Source organism: Pangasianodon hypophthalmus, chromosome 4 (genome assembly GCF_027358585.1).
Source record: "Pangasianodon hypophthalmus isolate fPanHyp1 chromosome 4, fPanHyp1.pri, whole genome shotgun sequence".
Lineage (NCBI taxonomy): Eukaryota > Metazoa > Chordata > Actinopteri > Siluriformes > Pangasiidae > Pangasianodon > Pangasianodon hypophthalmus.
In genome coordinates this window covers 21,238,892-21,260,567 of record NC_069713.1, presented here as the reverse complement: position 1 = coordinate 21,260,567, position 21,676 = coordinate 21,238,892, and the positions used below count along the sequence as shown (strand labels likewise).

At 41.2% G+C, this 21,676-nt stretch overlaps 2 protein-coding genes across 2 annotated transcripts; both read right to left on the bottom strand.

The window, feature by feature from the left end:
• Positions 1-158: 158 nt before the first annotated feature.
• On the bottom strand, positions 159-2,306 carry cth1 (cysteine three histidine 1). The gene is made up of 2 exons (XM_026937127.3): positions 2,067-2,306; positions 159-1,487 (listed from the first exon to the last, which is right to left on the bottom strand). Exons 1-2 carry the CDS (start codon positions 2,073-2,075, stop codon positions 540-542), a joined length of 957 nt encoding a protein of 318 aa, XP_026792928.2. The 5' UTR covers positions 2,076-2,306; the 3' UTR covers positions 159-539.
• Positions 2,307-3,644: 1,338 nt separating this feature from the next.
• On the bottom strand, positions 3,645-20,518 carry mta2 (metastasis associated 1 family, member 2). Its single transcript, XM_026936852.3, has 18 exons — positions 20,075-20,518; positions 15,501-15,568; positions 14,642-14,735; positions 10,697-10,814; positions 9,751-9,814; positions 9,519-9,636; positions 9,324-9,426; positions 8,503-8,602; positions 8,187-8,375; positions 7,961-8,035; positions 7,782-7,840; positions 7,407-7,507; positions 6,761-6,900; positions 6,444-6,672; positions 6,047-6,136; positions 5,841-5,959; positions 5,567-5,709; positions 3,645-5,443 (listed from the first exon to the last, which is right to left on the bottom strand). The coding sequence occupies exons 1-18, from the start codon at positions 20,100-20,102 to the stop codon at positions 5,290-5,292; spliced, it is 1,992 nt and encodes a 663-aa protein (XP_026792653.1). The 5' UTR covers positions 20,103-20,518; the 3' UTR covers positions 3,645-5,289.
• Between the last annotated feature and the right edge of the window lie 1,158 nt (positions 20,519-21,676).

The window sequence follows — 21,676 nt, the reverse complement described above, 5'->3', positions numbered from 1 at the left end:
TATAATACCGGGGGAAACTCCTACCCAAGGGTTGGGAACATGCAGTGTAATGTATAGACTAGTTATTTATACACAATCCAATGAGGAGTTGGAGAAATGTGCTGTGCAGGATCTATAGGCCAGGATCACATTTACTGAACAGAAGTACAAAGCAGAGGTTTTTACCGAGAACAGCACTAACAAAGGTTAGTGGTTTTATTAAGATCAAAGGATGCAAACTGCGCCAATCCTGAAACAATAATTTAAGTACCACAATTTAAATTAAAATCCATAAATAAGACATTCACACTGTGTCCCAAAGGCTCCATATATACACACACACACAATGGGTTAAAATACAATTTACAATAGTCCAATGCATTATAATAGACTTGCCACAAATTGGGACAGACTTGACAAGCAAAGTAGCAGTAAAAAACATCCCCCCCAAAATATGAGACTGCAAAATCTCAAATTAAGGCCATAAAAAAAGTTACAAAAAAAGAGGCCATCAATAAAAAGCCAAGACTTATTTACAAAAAGGATTGACGTTATAAACATTATGGCAGCAGTGGTTGGTCCAGCATGCCAGCACTTAGACTAGAAGCTTGTTCCAGCTGTTGTAGTCTGAAGGCCAGTGGCAGCAGCAGGTCATTCAGGTGCTGGCTGCTGAAGGCGAAAGCGTTGTTGGCCACCACTTCTGCAGACGGGGGTGTGACTGGACCAGAATCATCAGGGAATGCAGGTGAGGCCAGCAGGGACTGAGGTGATGAGGAGGCTGAGGAAGAGGGTGGAGAGGAAGACTGCATATCTGAAGCAGGTGAGAGGGCTCTCCCAGGCACTTGTGGTGACCAGGGTGCCTGGGTCAAATCAAGGCCCTTTACTGAATTGGGGAGGCCATGCTGGAACCGGCAGCGAGTGCCATACAGGCAAAAGCCGAAAGCACTGAAGGTACGGCAGAGGGCACCACGGGGTTTCCATTCACTGGAACGGGAAGGAGGATGCCAGGTCTTCTCTTCAGCACAATCTGACTCTGAACCCCCCTCAACATGCAGGAAGTGGCAGCGTGTGCCAAAGGGGCAAACACCAAATGCGCGATACGTGCGGCAGGGCACGTTGCGACGCCTGTGCCGAACCGGCCTTTGCTCCTTCAAGCTGTGCACAAAGAGGCAGCGGCTTCCATACATGCAGTAGCCAGCTGTGTGGAAGGAGCGGCACAGCTCCGTCTTGTACTTGGGATGGCGGGAGGGCACATGGAGGTCATGCAGGCCATGAGCAAACTGGCAACGCTCCGCATACTTGCAAGTACCACTCTCAGCATAGCGGCTGCACAGCTCAGTCTTATAGCGGGTGGAGCAGAGCCAGGGGTTAAGAGGAGGAGAAGGAGACTCAACTAAAGGAAGCAAGGCCTCAGCCAGGGACTGACCCCCACTAGCCAAGCTCTCTGCTGGGAAAAAGGCTTCATCACTACCCTCTGAGGGAAACAGCAGCAGGTCATCTTGGCTGGTCTATGGAAGAGAATTATAGTCAGCACATTTACAGACTTAATACAAGAGGCCTAGAGTTTGTTTAAAACCCATTACAAAGAGACTGAAGAACACCAAGAGTAGAGGACACAAACTCATGGGGTGTACATTTATCATGCATCTTACCTGGAAAGGTGCATGTAGTGTACTTTAAGTATTACTTTAATACCATTTTTTTTTAAAAACTCCAAGAGTAGTCCTACTTTTAGTCATTTTGAAAAAGGTACACAACATTACTACATAAAATATTACATCCATTAAATGCACCAGCCCAGTCAGAGAGAAAGGTACAGTTTTTTTTTTTTTTTTTTCAAAAAAAGTAAACCATATTCATTACCTTAAGCCATCAAGATTCCCCAAATAAGTTATTCCAAAAGATATCAGTAGGTTTTCAAATACAATTGAACCTAGAAACAGGTCAGTATTTTCATTATGCTTAGATTTCAAGTAATTATTGTTCAAGTCCATGAACAGGAGCAAGTCACTGTAGAAACCCTCAGCACATGGTGTTAACAGATCAGCTTGTAGTTTTGGGATGACAAGACAAGAACAGAAGCCTACCTCAAACATCGTTGTGCGTTATGAAGCTTTCTGAATAAATACAGCAGCGTCTCCACAATATGCTTTTGTTTCCCTTTAAAAAGTACACCTTCTTGACGACGGCTTCCAAGGAACAACCAAAAAGAACAGGGGGAGGAAAAAGAGAAGAAAAAAAAGCTGATTATGGCATAAATGAGAAATAGAAAGACGAGGCTTGCACCTTGAACAAGGCAAGTCACACGTACTGAAGCCTGAGTCTCCTGCTTATTATAAAGCGTCTCTGATTTCCCGCCTTCCCTTTAAACTGGCGTCAGCTGAGACGCGGAAACGTCACCGGAGCGTTCGAAAGGACCAATCAGAGCGCGAGGCGGGCCGCCAATTTAATTTGTGCTAATGAATTCCGCTGTGGTTGTGAGCGCCATGTTTCCTCCTTGCAGGATTGGAAGTAGGACCGAATTTGTTCACACCCGCAGCTTCCATCGGCGCAATAAACATTTTCTTAGTAGCTCAATAGTCGACTTCAAATAGCAAGCTCTGACAACACACACAGAGAGAGCTATCCTGTGTAAATCACCCCATCACACCTTTATTTGTTAATTGAATGAGGAGCTGTGAAGAAGGTCAAAGCTGTCTCAGGTGATTGTGTGAACTGCTGATACACACCCAGCTTGTTCAAAGAAATCAGGATTTTTCAGTTGTATTCTTCCATAAATATTTGCTCTTGTCTAATTATAAAGAGTGCTGACATTATTTTATAAACAGAAAACAGGTAAACTGATTTTATTTACAGCCTAAAGTGTGTCATTTCTACCTTAAATGTGGATTTCTCACCTGGAATTGTGGCTATAGTGTACTTTTATAAATTAATGAAGGTATCTAACTTGTGTAATTACCTTTTAGAGTAAAGCTTTAAAGCTACACAATAAGCACATTTATAGGTAAGGTATAAAAGGTGTATGTACTAAACCATAAAAGACTCCAAAGTCATGAACAAGAATAACTGTGATATGAAAAATTTGATATGATTGATTTGATTCATATATGTGACATGAAATTTTGAAATAAATCCCATGGACTACATCTCATGGTCTTAATGCAGATGAGACCCTAATACTTAAAAAAATATTATATAAATAGAAGCTAATAGAAGCTACTTAAATTGTCCAAAAACCTTCCTAATTTTATTTAACATTAGGCTAAGTGCTATATTATGGTGACCACTACATAAGCAGATGATTAGAAAAGGGCATGGTATGACCACAAAAAAAAAATGTTTTTGTTTTTTTTTCTTTTACTTGTCAAAATGCATTAAGTATACAGACACATTTGAATAAAATAGTCACTGACATAAAGACCAGAGCCCTTTACACTTTTGAAGCTCTGTCAAATAGCTAATCTAGGCTATTACTTCACTCAGCTCCTCTTCAAATTATCTCACTACTGGAGAACAAGCAGTAAGATGGGCCTTGTCCAAAATCACATAATGCCACACTCAGGAACCCCATGGCAGTGCTGATGTATTATATTGACATGTTATTCAATGCAGTAGTATGTGGGATGGGACAAAGTCAGCCTCTTGTATATAAAACTGGCGACTCATTTCGGTGGACAGGTCAACGTTTATTTTAAATTTTAATGTGCAGTGCACGCTCAGTTTAAGAAACCTTACAAAAACCCCAACACTAGGGGAGGGAAAAAAAAAAAACAAATGTACAAGAGAATATTGTGTAGAGCTCATTCAGTGGTTGGCAAATCACCCAGTGAATGAGAAATCCATTCATTCATTCATTAAGAAGCACAAATGAAACCATAAATGAGGACATGATTCAATATCAAAGGAGTCTACAACCTATTAGAGCCATTACTAAGAACCCAATCTTACATCATAGGCAAAGAAAAATGTCCTTTCTTTCTCACTTTTCTAACTACATTATCTAGTCACTACGTTACCTTACAGGCAGTGCCATTTTGTAGGTAAGCCGCTGGATTACATTAAGTTCTGTCCCTCTTGGCAAACACATAAATGAAAACTTACAACTGTATGGCTTTGTTTATTATTTCATAGATACAAAGGGCAAGAAATAAAAGACCAAAAATGAGGCAGAGGCTGAACTGATTGTGAGACCAATCATTTACTGGTAAGAAAACAAACCAAAAAAAAAAACCTGAAGAACCAGAAGCTGCCACAGGGTTTCTCTGACCAACCTCAACCCACCCAGCTCCCTCCCACCACTTCGTTCTAACACCTTTTTCCTTGATTTACACTGGATACATTGATAACGGGCTATCAGCATTCTGTCACCGTTTGCACTTAGAAAACATTTCAAATAGGTGTCTCCAACACATCAGCGAACATCAAATGTGTTGTTTGTAATTATTTCTTATTATAGAGAAACGAGAAATCACATATTGAACAAGAAAACACAAAAGAGAGGAGAATGGGGCCATAAATAAAAGCCCTCCTGAACTTCAATCCACCGATCCACGTCACATGGAGTAGAGCCGACCTCGATGCTGTTGTGTGCCCTGTGGTCTAGTTGAGCTCTTTTAAGGATTAGTCAACAGACTGGGGTAAACAGAATAAAGCCACTAAAAGAAACACTACAGGTTTCCAACCATTAGATTGACTATAGTGTGAAGAAAAGGAGCACTTACATACTGAATTTGTTTAAACAAAGAGAAAGAACAAATAAGAGACATGCCAGACTCCCCCTCCCCAATCCCCCCCCCCACCCCGAAAACCCCTCCCCTTACCACACCAGCATTAAAGATATCACTCCTGAAAAATGTTAATATTTACACAAATAAAGATAGACCTGGAGGACAAAAATAAAGTGTGCTTTATCACCATCATTTCATGTTGCGCATTATCAGATTTAAATTACACAGTTAAAAATATTCGGCATTAAAAAAAAAAAGAGGAAGGGGAGGGGAATAACCTATACTACAAGAATAAAACACTACAAAGTCCATTATGAAAGCCTGATGTGTGCTGCTGTGTCATTATGTGGGGCATAAACTCATCTGTGTGCATATGTTTCTTTATGAAGCTCACAGGTTGAATGATCGCATGGAAAAGTGAACAAGAAAATATGGACAGGCAAAATATATTTGTAAGATAAAGAAAAAAATGATTGAGAGGGGAAGACAGCGCACAGATTTTTTTGTGTGGAACAAAGGGGAAAAAGAAAGGAGGGCATAAAGATGGGGAGATGTGAGGTGATGCAGCCTAAAAGAATTGTCATTAGTCCTCCAGTACGATTGGCTCGCTGGTGCTAGAGGGCAGAACGGGGACAGGAATTGGCCGTGGTGGCAGAGGAAATTTCACTCTGACAGGGATGTTGGGTTTCCTAGCTGCTCGTCTCATTTCACCCTGAGAAAGGTGTTTCCTCAGGGCCCTGAAACAAACATATACACATGCATGTTAGTTTTTTACATGAGCACCAAGTTGAAATGGACATAGTTGTCTAAGAGTGTGTGTGTGTGTGTGTGTGTGTGTGTGTAGTACTGCTTTAACACACCTGGTTTCTTTAGTAGCCACAAAGACTACAGGATTTGGGGCATCTGCCTGACTAACTCTCTGGCGCTTTATGACCGATTGAGCGGTCGTCCGCATGCCGCTCATAAAGGGCCTCCCATTGGTGGAGAACGAGTGTCCTCCCCCCTGCAGGAAATAGGGTGAGCATGGTCAAAGACTCAGTGGTGCAGTATATCTAAGACATCTAAGACAAACTGAGAGACAGAGAGAGAAGAAAGAGAGACAGACAAAATCAAAGAGAGAACGCGAGAGCTTACACTATCGAAGGGTCTCTTGCCAAGCAGGGCAGTTGCACTGCGGGGCTGGTTGGCCTGGTTACGGTTGATTGGGGTGGGAGCACCTCTAGGAGCTTTGAGTTTAAGGGGAGCCTGGACAGCTGAAGACCAGAAACACACACTTAGTACATCACTCATATTACCAACCCCAAACAAGTCTGGTTCATGTATACCAATAAGAAACTCACCCAATTCTTTGACTATGTTAACAAGAGATGGTCGTGGAACAGGACGGTTCTTTATAGCACTTTTTGCTACTTTAGGGAGTCTGATCATACCTAAAGGACAGAAAAAAAACAATATTGTGAAGTGAATATGAATGATGCAATTTTGCACTGTGAGTTATATGAAAGGCAATTTACTATAAACTGATTAACTATTGATCACAATATCAGTATGATAGAAACCCTCTATAAAATCACTATGATGTAAATCCCTCATGGTGATAATGACCTATGGTGATACCAATATTAAATGCACTACTTCTACAGGGTTTAGGGCTCTCTAGAAGTGAAGCACACTTTGAAGTTTTAAAGTGCTTGTGTCAGTGCAAAGGCTGAGGTGTGGTGAACACAGTACACTTACACTCTGCTTTGACAGCATTGGCGTTGATAGATGCATAAGGGCGGCGGGCAGCACGACGTGACTGCAGGATGTCCTGGCACACTCGACGGGCGATGCGGGTCAGCTTGGTGGTCTGCAGAATAAATGTCTGCCGATTTTTAGCCAAAAGCTTGGCTCTACCGGCATTATTAGTGAACGGGGACATGCCCTGCACTTCCTGACGAGTCATGTGACTACGTGAGGGTGCGTCCTATCGCAGGACGAGAGGTCATAGTTAGCAAAAGGTTCAATATTGGATTGCGTATAAAATTACAGTAATATTGGTAGACATGGCATACCGAGCCAGCTCTTGTAGCGCCCTCTAACTGAGTGGGTGTCTTCAGCCCACCATACTTCTTCCAGTAAATCCAGCAGGAGGCGCAGAGTCGACACTGCATGTTAGGAGGACCCCAAGCATACCACTGAGGAGACTGAGCAGCTGCAGCAGACCAGAGGAAAAGTCAACTTTAAATGCATGCATGCATGCATAACAGTAAATCCTAAACTCATCTGTAAACATGACCACATTCATAGTACTATATAAAGTTCTAATATCTGTAAGTAACATTTATAAAAGCAGTTTTATACTCGATATGTGACTTTGTTTGCGCATACAGAAGCAGCAGCAACGCAAGTGGCACATACTCGACTCCGTAATTTATGGACATCTGGGGGATTAAAAGTGAAGTCCACAGATGGCATGTCAGAGCCCAAACATTATATTCGAAAGTATTTACTATTCTAGAAAATCCAGAAGACTGGTATGCAAAACAGTCTTCAAACCTACTGAAAGGTCTATGTTAGAGGTTTTTAAAATTCAAACACTAAACGTAATAAGAAAACCAGTATAATCCAGCCTTAATATAATGCAGTACAAGTCTAAAACAAATCTGCATCATTGGTGACAAGGTAGAGTAAATGTGATTGCAATAATTTGGTACTCACTATGGCAGCTCTCGCAGCACAGGCCTTTTTGAAAGCCTGCAGCTCCGTTCATGCCGGGTTTGTTACCAGGAGCCATAATCTGGTTAGGGTTGGGCTTGGTGCTGGTGACGACAAAATTCCAATTCAGTTTTCAAATAAAGATCAAATTCAGATCATATTTAGAGCAGCGACAGAGTCTGTCTATTTTTAAACAGACAAGACTAAAGTGTTGCATCAGTAATATATAAACATATAATGACAAATAAACTACCTACAAGTGGATGAGTAGGAAAATGTCAAATACTTAAGTTAGATTAAAAATAAGGTTCATCAACCCAAGCAGTCGCTACACTCACTTTACCAAAAACAGTTAGTGTTATTTCAGTAAATACTCACTAGGTGGGGATGTAAACCTGTTTCAGTTTACTGTCTGCTTCTGCTGCCTTCAGTCTTTTCTGAAATTGAAGAACCAAAAACACACTTAGCTGCTATCTGAACCTTAATGAATTCAGTCAATACAAAACAGGACAGAACAAGACAAAGTCGTAAAAAAGCACACAATACTAAAGGCTCACCTGCTGAATGTAACGGTCTGTGGTTTTCCACATGTAATAGAATTGAACAACACTGGCTAAAGACTTCCAAGGCAACTATTAAAACAAAACAAATGAATAAACAGGCAACATTATAAAAGCATTCCAACCACAGTACCAATGGAAATCCCTTTCAGGCTTTCCAATACCATATCTACAGGAATTGTGCAGATGAGTAAGGCAAACAAGTAGGAGCTTGTGAACTCACAAAGTCCTGGCGAATGTCATTGAAGTCCTTTCCATACTTCTCTAGTGCTTCCTCGAACAACATGGCTTCCGAGGCACTCCACTCTTCCATCTCGTCACGGCAGAGCACGGGGCCGCCCTGCGGCACCAGCGTGGACATGGCCTTGGCCAAGTCATAACCATTCTTCTGCAGTGTGTCCATAGCGTGGAACTGGGAAGCGAAAAAATTACTTATGTGCTGAGTAAATGAGAGGCGCATATAAGATTGCAATAAAACCATATTGCGTGTGTGTACACAGCATTTCCACGTGTATGTGTATGCATGCATGTCCTCTCACCAGGGTGATGTCTCTGGATGCAGCTGCTGCACTCATGTGCAGACTTGGCTGGCGGATGGAGCTGCTGCAGTCTAAGGCACGGGCAAAAGTCCCCACAGCCCTGCAAAGGTAATACCATATGTGAAGAATGATTTTACAAGTATCTAAGGTATGCCAGAAATGTTGCAGGTTATACAATCCTATTTCAATACTTGGCATGAAATTAATGAAACAAATACTTTCCACATTGTTGTTAAGGGTGAATTTACATGCTCATGTAAAATATTGCAAATATATTGGCATGATACACATCATGCCTTACAAATGTCATATAATGTCTCATTCTCAGCTTGTAACTGGAACAGAGCAACACATTTTTAAGTAGTATGCAAAAGACAATTACTAAATCCATATTAAGTGTTCTGAGAAACTGCCTTGGTCTACCTAGAACCCACATACCTATAGATTAAGAGCACCCTTCTCCAGCTAACTCATTTACCCACTCAAACAACCTACAGTTTTCATAAAACAATACTGCAAACCGATTACTATAACAGCATCTTATACACAACACTACAGTCCTCTGTACAACACAGTTCAGTGTGTTTCATAATATAGCATTCAACAGTGCACTGTACTGCAATGTCATTACAATGTTTCATTGGAATGGAAAGCAAAACAGGTTACATCTCAATTTTCTCCTTACTGCTACATTACCCCTAACTTTTTTAATATTTTAATAATGAAATGTACTAGATTGAGGAATTGCTGAGTTCTGACTATGTTCTCCGTGGTAACAGCACCAAGTTGTGAACAGATGGTGGGTGTGAACACTGACTCACCGGGCCACCACCAAGAACTGATCTATCTGAGAGTCCTTCAGCTGGTTATCCGGATCCCATACCTTCGTCTCCAGTTTCTCTTGTACTCGATTGTCCGAGTCCCCTTTAATGGGACAGTAATGAGTTTATGTCAGGTTATGCTTGGCTACCATAATAGATTATATTGATCAGTTCTGACAGAACTTTACTCCTCACCTTCTGCCAATTTGTCAGGAATCTCAGCCTGATATTTGGAGCCCACCCTGATCTCGCCCTGGTCAGCCAGCAGAGTTTTCTGAACCGGGTCAAACACCAACGAGTAGAAGAAACAGTCCTGCAGAGCACAAAACCACATAAAAATCCACTAAACCTACTGCTAAGCATGGTACAATGCTAGTCAGATTTCTGTAGAATTCCCACATTGTTTATAATTATTCTTCTATCTTACCTCTCTCTCTAGGTAGCCTGTTAAAACATCAGTCTCATTCAGAAGTGTGACGTTACATTTCCCCCTGTGGAGAAACACTAATACAAGTCAGACAAACTAGAAAACATCACATGATTAACCTGCTTGGAATACTTAGAATTAGCTTTTTCTTTTTACATTTTATACACACACACACACACACACACACAATATGGCCAGATGTTTGTGAGCAGTTTGTGTGGGTCTTCCTTAAACTGTTGCCACAAAGTAGGAGGCATCTGATTATCTAGATCAGGGTTTGTCCAAGCCAAGATCAGCTGATTAAACAGGTGGAATCAGGTGTAGCCTCTGCTTGATTGGAATGAAAACCTGCACCCACACTGGCTTTTTGTGGATAGGATTGGACACCCCTGGTCTAGAATGCCTCTGTATGCTGTAGCATTAAGACTTCCCTTCACTTTGGACTAAGGGCCACAAGCCTGTTCCAGCCTGACAATGCCCCTGTGCACAAACTGAGCTCAATGAAGACATGGTTTGTCAAGGCTGGAGTGGAAGAACTCAAGTGGCCTTTATAGAACCCTGACCTCAACACCTTTAAAATGAACTGGAACACCGACTGTAAGCCAGGCCTCTTCGCCCGAGATCAGTGCCCAACCTCACTAATTTTCTTTTGTTTCTGAATGGGCAAATCCCCACATCCATGCTCCAAAATCTAGTGTAAATCCTTCCCAGAAGAGTGGAGGTGGTTACAGCAGCAAAGAGGGGACTAACTCCATATTACTGCCATGACTTTGGAATAGGATGTTCAAAAAGCACATATGGGTATCATGGTCAGGTGTCCACATACTTTTGGCCATATAGTGTACATATAAAAACAAAATTGTTTGCAGATTAAGGCTAACTTAAAAAAAAATGGCATAAGGAAAACACTGAGTTTCTGGCATGTGCGACAAAGAAAGATGTTCACCGTATGTGTGTGGCAGGAAGAGACTCAAACTGTCGGGACAGGAACAGTTCTCTGTGTTTCAGCTGGTGTTTCTGTTGATCAGTGATTGGTGGCTGCTTGGACTCCTCCTCAAAGTCTCCTGGGGAAGTGCACAAAAAAAAAAACAAAAAAAAAAAACATCAGTTTGTGTTCCTAATGGTGATTACTTGCACTTACTAATTTAATTAAGCACATTGTTTAATTTCCATTTCTTTTAAAAGAAATTTTTTAAATTTGTGGGCCAATACAGAAAATCCAAAAAAGGAAACCTTATCAATATGCACATAATCAATTCTAACAACAAAGAATCAATTATATATGCGTATTCAAATAAACTGTTACGATTTCCTGCTACAACCTCACATAGGGCTTGATGAAAATTATGCAAAATTGATGCAAAGCAGCAGCAAAAATATCCTGAACAATTTTGAATCGTTTCACTACGATATTTACTAGGCTGGTTCTCAGAAGCTACATGATTTCTCATTTACTGAGCGGATGCTTGAGTGAGGTGAGACCTGTCAGGAGTGTATTAGAGGATGTGACTGGACTCCGCCCCTGCACTGAGCCTAAGGAAACCCCGTCAGTTAATGGGTGGGACATCAGACCACACCCCTTTCTATTAGGGCCTCCTGCCACTCCAGTGTCCCCACCCCCTCAGCCAGCGAGACCCTGCCAATTTTCCTGGGAAACCCTGTGCATCGAACCTGAGGTGCCCATCCCCCACTAACACACACACACACACACACACACACACACACACACACACACACACACGCGCGCACACACATACACACTAATTTACACACACACATACACACCATATATATATATATATATATATATATATATATATATATATATATATATTTTAGGGTAAGCTCTCTCGGTCACACAAGTCACTCACAGACAGGACAAAGACACGAACGAGCCTGCATTAACCCATTCTATGCCAGGGCCTTGCAAGTGCCAATGAAGGCTCTTTTGTTCAGCGTGCAGCACCGGTACTGGGGGCTCAAGGCCAAGGGAGGACACACTCAAGAACCCAGACAGTGTGCATGAGTGGGTGTGCATGCTGGGGAAAGGGGTCAGAGTCATAAGGATGATGAAAGCAAGAAAGGACTAGTTGTTGTGGTCTTGAATAACAGCACAGTCTAAGGCCCCCAGTCAGAACAGGTCTGAGAAGGTTAAACATGTACCATGAGCCGATCACTCAGACCACATGCAGAAGTGGTCTAGGAAACGTGCCCAAGGTACACTTGTAGTGTGAATGGCAATGTGTCCTAATGCATCCCTGACATCATCACACGTGGTCACAGGGGTTTTCACACTGATTCAAATTACTTTTGGACTGTCCAACCATGCTATTCACGTAATGATTTTTTTTTTTTGGTCTGTATCCATGTTTTTCCCCACTTTGCATCTCAAACGCACAGGGGGTCAAAAGTTAAGTTTGACTGCAGCATTACTTCCCTCTCTTTTTGTGGGGGAACTATTAAAGTAGATGAAATGTGCCAAGCAGCCAGATGATGCAAATCAGACAGTATGAGTAAAGATTGTATCGCCTGATCTGAGCTTCCGATGGGTAATTTAAGATATTACATTTGATGGCTAAATATAAACATTTCATGTGAGTTTTAGTTTGGTATAAGCTAGTATTTTTACATCTGAATTTGAAATAAGGGTTGATCTGGCAACCCTGCTACTGTTTGGATCCACCTGTGATTGGATCACCTGAGAAGGGTGTTAATACTAAGTCTGAACAGGGCCTTAAAAACCTTACAAGAATAAGCCTGAAGCTATTAGTAGAGCAGTGACCACAAAGGGTTTAGTAACACAAAGTAGTGGATCTACACAGAAATGCCCAGAACAGTAGTCTGTCCTAGCTTTGACAAGGCTGTTACTCTCATTGCTCCATCCTTAAGTAAATAAACATGGGTGTGATGCAGCTTTTATTAGGAACGAGACAGAATTGCTATTGCTGGTAGGCCTGCCAATGTTGGTTGATGAACAAGCTCATGAATGACTGGACATATTTTTATATTATAGATGTCTTACATCATTTTCGAGTTCTTTGGATTTGCCCATTAACAGCAATTCTTTCCTGGCTTCAATAAACTTTGTTGTTACACAGGTTCTACAGCTAGAAACAACACTTTGTATAAGGAACTACTGCATACAATTAAAATAGAAACAACTCTCTTATCTCGGATTCATCTGATCTCATCTGATTCAGTACCCAAGAGATTTCAAGAGTTCACAATAAACTCTCTAGACGTACAGAGCAAAAATCCCATAGCGATTTAACCAGATACAACATGACAAACAAGCATTCTCTTTACCATCAATACTGTAATATCAACACACCTTACTGTGAGCATTAACACCATTTCATATTAAAGTATAATAATTATCCAATTATAACCGTGCAGTGAATCGGAACATGCAAGTTCTTAATGTTTCATTAAAATTTCAGACATACTTTACATCTCTCAATTTTTGACAATTTTAAATTAATCTGTCCTGAAAGATTATTTGAAATGGTAAAAAACAAAGATTTATTTATGTTTTGTGTGCATGGTTTTACACATATTTGTGTACACAATAAAGTGGGAACCACAATTGAACTGTTTGATTTTTTTTTTTTTTTTTTTTTTTTTTTTTTAAAGCTATTGTTTTGAAAATAGTCAGGTCACTTTCATTGAGGCTGTCAGTTTGCATAATCTATGCAGTATTATTGTAAAAACTATGCGCCAATCATATATGCACATTCAAATGAGACTCAACAGCTTCCCATCACTCAGACATTTTGATCGTAAGTGATTTAAACTTGGGACAGGACACAAACTAAGCAGACAGCTCAGCAGTTATGTTTCTGGTTCAAAGGCCTAGCAATTGCTCATTCAGTCTTATGATTTAAACTTAGAACCTTTGCCACTGAGCCATCATATCACTTCCTCATGAAGAGCCTGTAAAAGCATGTAGAATAATAAACAGTTGTTAATCAGTCAATCAATCAAAAGCTCTCTTCTGATTCCTTTGGAAGTCCCAAGATGTGTATTACTTCCACAAATATTCTGAGCACATTCCACTACTAAGTTCAAACACACAAGGCTCTCATTCTGCACAGTGCAAAACAGCTGCCAAAGGAGTGTCAACAGTGGTGCCAACATGGTGTCAGTAAGCACACTCTTCATTACAGAGTGTTACATTTAAACCCATTTCACATATGCACTTTCGTGTGGCAATTTAAAAGCAATTGATTTTGAAGGGGTTATGTGTGAACACAAGCCGGAGCCGATATCCCAGGAAGACTGAGGCAGGAATCTATCGAGGCGAGAGCAACAAATTATTGGGAGGGCTGATGTGTGAACAGAAACCATAAAGATGTGTGGACATATCTTGACGCAGCTTATTTAAAACATCGGCACAGTGTAGCAGCAACAGGAGTAAAAGCCTGGTCTCAGTTTAAAAAAATAAAATAAAATAACAGAAGAAATGTCTAAAGCTCAAGCCATGATTCAGGACCAACTGGACTGTAGGAGTTAAATAAAGCGACTGGCTGTGATTGGTGCATGAGAGCAAAGCAGCTTTGTAACCACTATAGCTTCAGCACAAGTAATGTGTAGTCTTAGATTTTGAAATGTCAATTGTCCTGCTAAAGGGGGACACTAAAGGCATGGGAGAATTGGGCTGGTTGTCCCAGTGAAGGACATCACTACCTAACTCTGTAAACATTAAAAGTTGCGATCCTAATCAAAAGGGCAAAAGCTATTCAAGCTCTAACTGTGAAGGGTACGTTCATTGTTTTTGTGTTATTAGGTGATCAGAATAACTTACGAAAGATACACAAAGCAGTTTTTGACCAAACCATGCAGAGTGGATGAAATGAAAGTGGGATTACTAAAGCACAGGAAATGGACTTACTAGCATTGCTGTCAGCCAGAGTGTTGAGATTGCTAGATATATCTCTCCTCCTGAAGAGGCACACGACCTTGGCTTCTACGTTTCCGTTGGCCGTCTGCAAGAGATAATTGCAAGACAAAGGTCAGACCAGAGTTTCAGAGTTTAAACAAACAGCACAATGATTTAACAAAAGCATGAACATGTTAATAGTTTGCTTTTTAAAAAAAACAAAAATATAATTCATTTTACATATCAAAGAATGTAGTGGAATAAACAGGCTAAAACTTTAAGCCAAACCCAAACACATTAAGACTATTTTAATAAATTTTGTATAGGTATAAAAGCACCTGCTAGCCCACTTCACTGGCAATTTAGTATGAGCAACAATTTAAAATTTCCACACAAACAACAGAAGTCATTTAGCTTAGTTGTAACACAAATATCATTCTCATTAGAAATACTTATGCCAAAATTGACTCACTTAAAGAATATTTTAAATAAAAATATTCTTAGCCATTCTTTTATTAAAAAAAAACAACAACTATTTTTCATGAACTTTGATGAAATAAAATACAACATCCCAGTAGGTTTGAGCTCAAAATATCACTGCGTGTTATAAATGAGTTTTTGCTCATTTTCATGAAGGATACCAATAATTCTGGAGGGCATCACAAATGCATTTTAATCCATGCGCTGCACGACATCATTCTTTACAGTATAAGAGCTGTGTACAGCAGTATCCTCAACTCACCAGCCCGAACTGCTCAGCATGCTGTGTAATCACTCTACACTACCAACATGCTGTAGCTCAGACAGAAAATATGGATTTATACAACACACTTAAATAATAAGCGAGAAAAAAGTACAAAAGCCACCCCACCTTGTTGAGTTCTTCTATTCGACGGATCAGGTAAGGATTACTGGACGAATTCTCAAAGTACACATAATCTGTAGAAGAGGGAAAAAAATGAAACAAGAGAAAAATACAAGATATATGAAAGCAGCATTTTGAGTACAGTACACTTTCTCAAGAGTTCTTAAAGTACAAATATTAACAGCAGCTGTCGCAGTTCAGCAGAATCATAAAAATATTCTTGTTATGCAGCAGTGATTACCAAAGTTTTTAGATGCCACTACTTTGAACATTCTTTTCCAGCCATCTTCCTATTAAGGCAAACAGCTAACTGCTTTTCCAACATCAGTCCAAAGAGTACAGTTTAATGGCAATCGTTAACAGGTGTTACGATTATTTGCCCCTTGATCTGGATCACTCCCAAGCAGGGCTGAGTACTGAAAATGGGTACCCAAAGGACACACAGCAAAGCATTTCAGTACTACCGAGTGCTGAAAAAAATCTTAAAGACAATAGGCAAAGGACTACTTAATCTGTCTGACTAACTCCTTCATGCAAGGGACAGTGAAAAGAGAGTGCGTAACTAAAGGTGCATAGGAGTCTGGCTGTACATTGTAGAAATAGATGAGAACGGTTCCCGGTGTAATAAATGTCATAACCTCATAGTTGTGAAGTCAGGTAATACATAATAAATGAAACTCTTAATTATACACAGAATTAATTTCTGTCAAGAAAATCTCAGCTTTCAACTGCATGAAGAGCAGCACCACTCTGCAGAGAATCTGGATGAAACACAGAAACACAATTGGACAGTACAGATTTTTTGCTCAGATCGGATCTGTCTAATTTGACGGTTCACATGTCTGTCTTTAATTAGAACGCATCTGTTGCCTGAAGCGTCCTGGATATGCACATCGATTTCTTGGACAAGTGTTTCACTATACTGCTCACTTTTTTCATAACCATTCAACAATATAAACCGTATCGCTATCTCTTTCATACGGGAGCAAATTACACTGGAGGTCTCGTGTTCCTCATCAGTGACTGATACTGAGAAAAGACAGAAAGACAGAGCTGCGTATCTATATTCATACACAATCATTACTGCTTCAGAGATCTCATTTGGAACAAAAAATGTCTCCAAAACCAACGCTGCCGGACTGTTAGGAAGTCAATGATGGCCACTCAAACTTGGTCAGGTTATGCAGCGTCTGACCCGGGTACAGGTTTGATCCTTTCCCTCAGCTGGAGCTCCCACGTCCTCGGAATCATATGGAGCAGTATGCAGCAGATAACACAGTTATGGCTATTTTGTCTCCAGTAGGCTTATCATCATTCAACTCAAGACAAATACTACCCCTCGCTTTCGCCACACACTCAGACACGACTGAAAAGCTTTGTTAGGAGCCTGTAGCTACACTGCCATGCAGTGGCCACAAAGCTGAAAAATCTAATGTCAAATATTGGTATCATTTCCCTACATCTCTATTAAGCCTGAAGGTGCTTCAGAATTAACATACAGCCTACATTAAATCTCTGACAAAGATCTTTTTTTTGCATATTTGTAAAACAAAGGCTGACGTACCAACACAGCAATGCATGCAAACACACTTATTATTGCAAATTACTGAATTATATATTGATTAATTTTTTACTGTACCCATGATGAATCTGTTCTTTGATTAAAAAGTGCTGCTTCACTTACAGTACAACTTATGCCTCCCCAGTATAACCCTGTTGACTGCTTTTATTTATTATAATTACTGGTGATACAGCACGCAAGAATACCACACACTGTTGTATTATTATCGGAAGGTTACTTCTTGTTCAGGACCTTTTTAAAATCAAGTACAGTAACTAGCTTTGGATCTCATGATCACTTCCCCAAATACTGCAAGCTGATTTGTTAACAGCTTAACTAATTGTGATCATTCTGTTTCGCATGTTAATCATGCAAATCTTTACATGCTACTTTCCACTTTCGCTTCTCAAAAATCAATTTAAATAAAGTACACAAACAAAATATGCATACAAAACAGGCACAAAATATTTAGCTGGATTCGTCTTATTTTGGTGGATTCGTCTTATTTGGTAACAAACTGATACACAGATCAAATAATGTAGGGTTGGGAGACATGATATAATTTCTCTGTGCCGATTAATGTCACAAAACAAATACCTCATCTTATTTACCAAAAAATCATTATCCAATTATCTACTTAAATTGAGTAACAAGGAGCTAATTGGACGAGACATATGTTTACAGCAGCTTCACTTAGTGTTTGTTTTCTAACATAGAGCTACAAATCTACACATTATAACTGTGAATGTAAGCTTTGAGACTACATTTGATACTTTTCCCAATACTGGAATTTAGCAAACAATTTAATAAGCTCTTCAGTCTGTTTAAATAAGCTAACTCTATGTGCACACTGCATTTTGTCCGTATGGACAGAGCCACATAAGACATTCATATGAGCCCCCTGTAAATTACTAAGACCATTCAGCAATAGTGCTTGTGAACTGTAACATTTTAAGTAGCCTAATTTGAAATAAACCTGACACTGGTTTAAGTTTTCAACCAGCAATGATCATGCCTCGGATTAACCTCATAAGCTAAGGCTACCCAAACAACCCAGACAAAAGACTTAACAGTAATTAAGACATAAGTTGCATTCAGTAACGTAGGTGAGCGAATGCTCTTAAAAATCAATCAGCACATACATGAAATAGAAATATCAGATTCTACAAACAATTCTGTATTTATTTTATTTTTAAAAAAAATATGTTGGATGCCATGATGTCAATTGGTTTTAATTTTTGCTGTAGTATCATTTTTTGTAAGGCATGGAGATTTTTGACTTGGTATCGTCTCAACCCATCATTTATCAAGCCTTTGTCAGGTTTCCTTGTGTGTGTTAGGATGCTCGGGGAGAAAGAGCGTTCAGGTGACACATGAAGCGGCCCGGACAATAGAGCGCGCAGGCACACACTCCGTGTGTGTGTGCGTGTGTGGCGAGATCGACTTAGCGGCTCATTTGGCTGAGACTCATGATGGAGCACCGAGCTACAACACACGCCAGAGAACCTCAAATCACGGAGGAGGGAGAGGGAGAGAAAGCAGACAGACGCGACTGAAGAAGTCAGAGAGGTACAAATTCATCAAGATAACGCAACCACGGCCAGACATTTCAATCCCAACACAATCATGTGGACCACAGCATCCAGACATCCAGAGTGACATTTCTGGAACCTTGCAACAGAGCATGAATGAAATGTTCAAATCCTCATGAATGAACTGGTTCAAAATGCCCCCTAATGGAGCTCCTTTACAGCTAGAACAAGAAAATCTTCTGACAAGATCAGCTCTTCTTCCTCGTTACAGACAGGAAAGAAAAGAGGAACTGTGGCGTTTACAGCTGGGGATGTTTGCAGCTGGAGATGTTTGCAGCTGGAGGCAGCAACCGCAACCTTTAACATCACAGACTAATCACAGTGAGCTGATCACCCTCCATCACACAGCACAACTGCGTACACTGCTCCTCACTGGGCTTCTGGATAAACTGTGTAACATCAGGACACACACTTCATTCAGAAAGGAAGCACTCAACATTAAAATCTACTGTGTAACTGAGTCAGTGAGCAGACAAACATTCAGCCTGTTAATGAGAAGACATCATGAAGAGATCTTAAAGGCTTTCAGCAACAGCACATGACCTGCTGTACAACCATATAAGTGTGTGTGTATATGTGTGTGTGTGTGTGTGTGTGTGTGTGAGAGAGATCATGATCACTGATCATGTTTCATTTGAGAACTTGTCTGAATTGGGGTTGTCCAAATTTGTGCCTCTCAGTGATTATAAAAAAAATAAAATAAAAATAAATAAACCTCACTCATCACTCACTAAAACAAGCCTGGCTTCGAAATATCCAGAATAACAGGTGAAGAGAGAGAAGAAAAATAATCCCACAGTCTCATCAGAGTTCATGCAATCTAATAATCATGAAGTGTGCAAAAATAAGTAACACCAAGTCTGCAAAATGCTTGGTGTGATAGACTGTCTGTAATAAACAGCAGACTGTTATATACAATAACTGACACCAAACCATGCACTTTTCCTGTTTCTTCACTCACTCGGCTCTTTTTACTCTCTTCTTCAGCTAATGGGCTCATTTTAATATGCCTTCAGACGTTAGCTACAGAAAAACTGTCTGATAAACCACTCCACAAAGTAAAACCTAACCCTCATTTAACCCAGTGAAAGTACTTCAGAGCCTCAAAAGCACGCAGCAAACTGTTTAACATCTTCTCAAACTTTACTTCGGCTACCTTCAAAACTTTTACTTGTTATTCCAGCAGCCTTGTTAGCTAGCTAAACATGCTAACTAAGCCGGCCATTGTAGAGAAGGCGGAAATACAGAATGCTAGCTAGGTACCCATCAAATGAGAAACCGCGCTAACAGGCTAGTTAGCATTCAGGCTAACGAATCCTCCAGCTAACTATTAATCAGCCAGGCTGGCCGTGCTAGCCGCAGTAGCTAGCATTAGCCTGCTTCAGAAAAGGCAGAATTTCCACAGCCGTTTATTTGAAATCACTCACCTCCGACGCGGTACATGTTGGCCGCCATTCTCTTACTACTCCTCCTCCCCGCAAACGCACACCGACGGCTTCCCCTCTTGCGTGATTAAAATATCAAGCGGATGTTGATTTTCACTCCTGCATGTACCGTCGCGCTCCGCTGTGTAGAGACAAAGCCGGGACCGGCACGGCAGCGCGAGCTGTGGCGGCGCCGAAAAGTTTCAACTTTCCCTTACAGCGTGCCTCAGGACGTTTCAAACGCGTCTCTTTGTCTCGGTCCGCTAATGAAGTCCCTCCAAAAGTCCCAGTCACTCACGCGCTCACGCTCACCCTCTCACACACACACATATACACACAGACACACACGCGCGCGCGCATGTACGCGAGGTCCTCGGCAGCCAGCCTGTGTGTGTCTCACGCCACTCTTCCTCCCATCCTCCGCTCCAGCTTCATCCTCCTCTTCCTCACCACCCCTCCCCCCTCCTCCTCCTCCTCCTCCTCCTCGGCGCCAACGTCATCTTCGGAATCGCGACGTCACTCGCGGGAGTTCGGCTCTCGCGCCCGAGCAGTCTTCGGAGCAGACAGAAAGTCAACACTGGGCTCGAGCTCACTGATTACATTGGGTACAATATGGTCTTACTGGGTCATAACATTAAAACCACTGACGGGTGAAGTGAATAATATTGATTATCTCGTTACAGTGGCACCTGTCAAGGGGTGGGATATATTATATTATTAGGCAGCAAGTGAACAGTCAGTTCTCAAAGTTGATGTGTTGAAAGCAGGAAAAATGGGCAAGCCTAACCGACTTTGACAAGGGCCAAATTGTGATGGCTACACAACTGGGTCAGAGCATCTCCAAAACAGGTCTTGTGGGGTGTTCCCAATATGCAGTGGTTAGTACCTACCAAAAGTGGGCCAGGGAAGGACAACCAGTGAACCAGCGACAGGGTCATGAGCGCCCGAGGCTCATTGATGTGTGTGAGGAGCGAAGGTTAGCTCATCTAGTTCGATCCCACAGAAGATGTACTGTAGCACAAATTGCTGAAAAGGTTAATGCTGGCTATGATAGAAAGGTATCAGAACACACAGTGCATCACAGCTTGCTGCATATGGGGCTGCGTAGCTGCAGACCGGTCAGAGTGCCCATGCTGACTCCTGTCTACCCCCAAGAGCACTTACAATGGGCACGTGAGCATCAGAACTGGACCATGGAGCAGTGGAAGAAGGTGGCCTGGTCTGATGAATCATGTTTTCTTTTATATCATGTGGACAGTGTGTGTGTGTGTGTGTGTGTGTGTGTGTGTGTGTGTCACTTGGGGAAGAGATGGCACCAGGATGCACTGTGTGAAGAAGGCAAGCTGGCGGAGGCAGTGTGATGTTCTGCAGTGTGCTGCTGGGAAACCTTGGGTCCTGGCATTCATGTGGATGTTACTTTTACACATACCACCTACCTAAACATTGTTGCCAACCAACTACACCCTTTCATGGAAACAGTGTTCACTAATGGCAGTGGCCATTAGCAGGCTAATACGTCCTGCCGCACTGCAAAAATTGTTCAGGAATAGTTTGAGGAAGATGACAAAGAGTTCAAGGTGTTGCACCCCCTCACAACTTAGGACT

Coding starts and splice junctions, on each gene's coding strand:
- mta2 (XM_026936852.3), bottom strand. CDS start 20,102: ATGGCGGCCAACATGTACCGCGTCGGAG. Junction 8,036..8,186: donor ATGACATTCGCCAGGACTTT/GTGAGTTCACAA, acceptor TTGTTTTAATAG/TTGCCTTGGAAGTCTTTAGC. Junction 6,137..6,443: donor CAATGCTGTCAAAGCAGAGT/GTAAGTGTACTG, acceptor TCTGTCCTTTAG/GTATGATCAGACTCCCTAAA.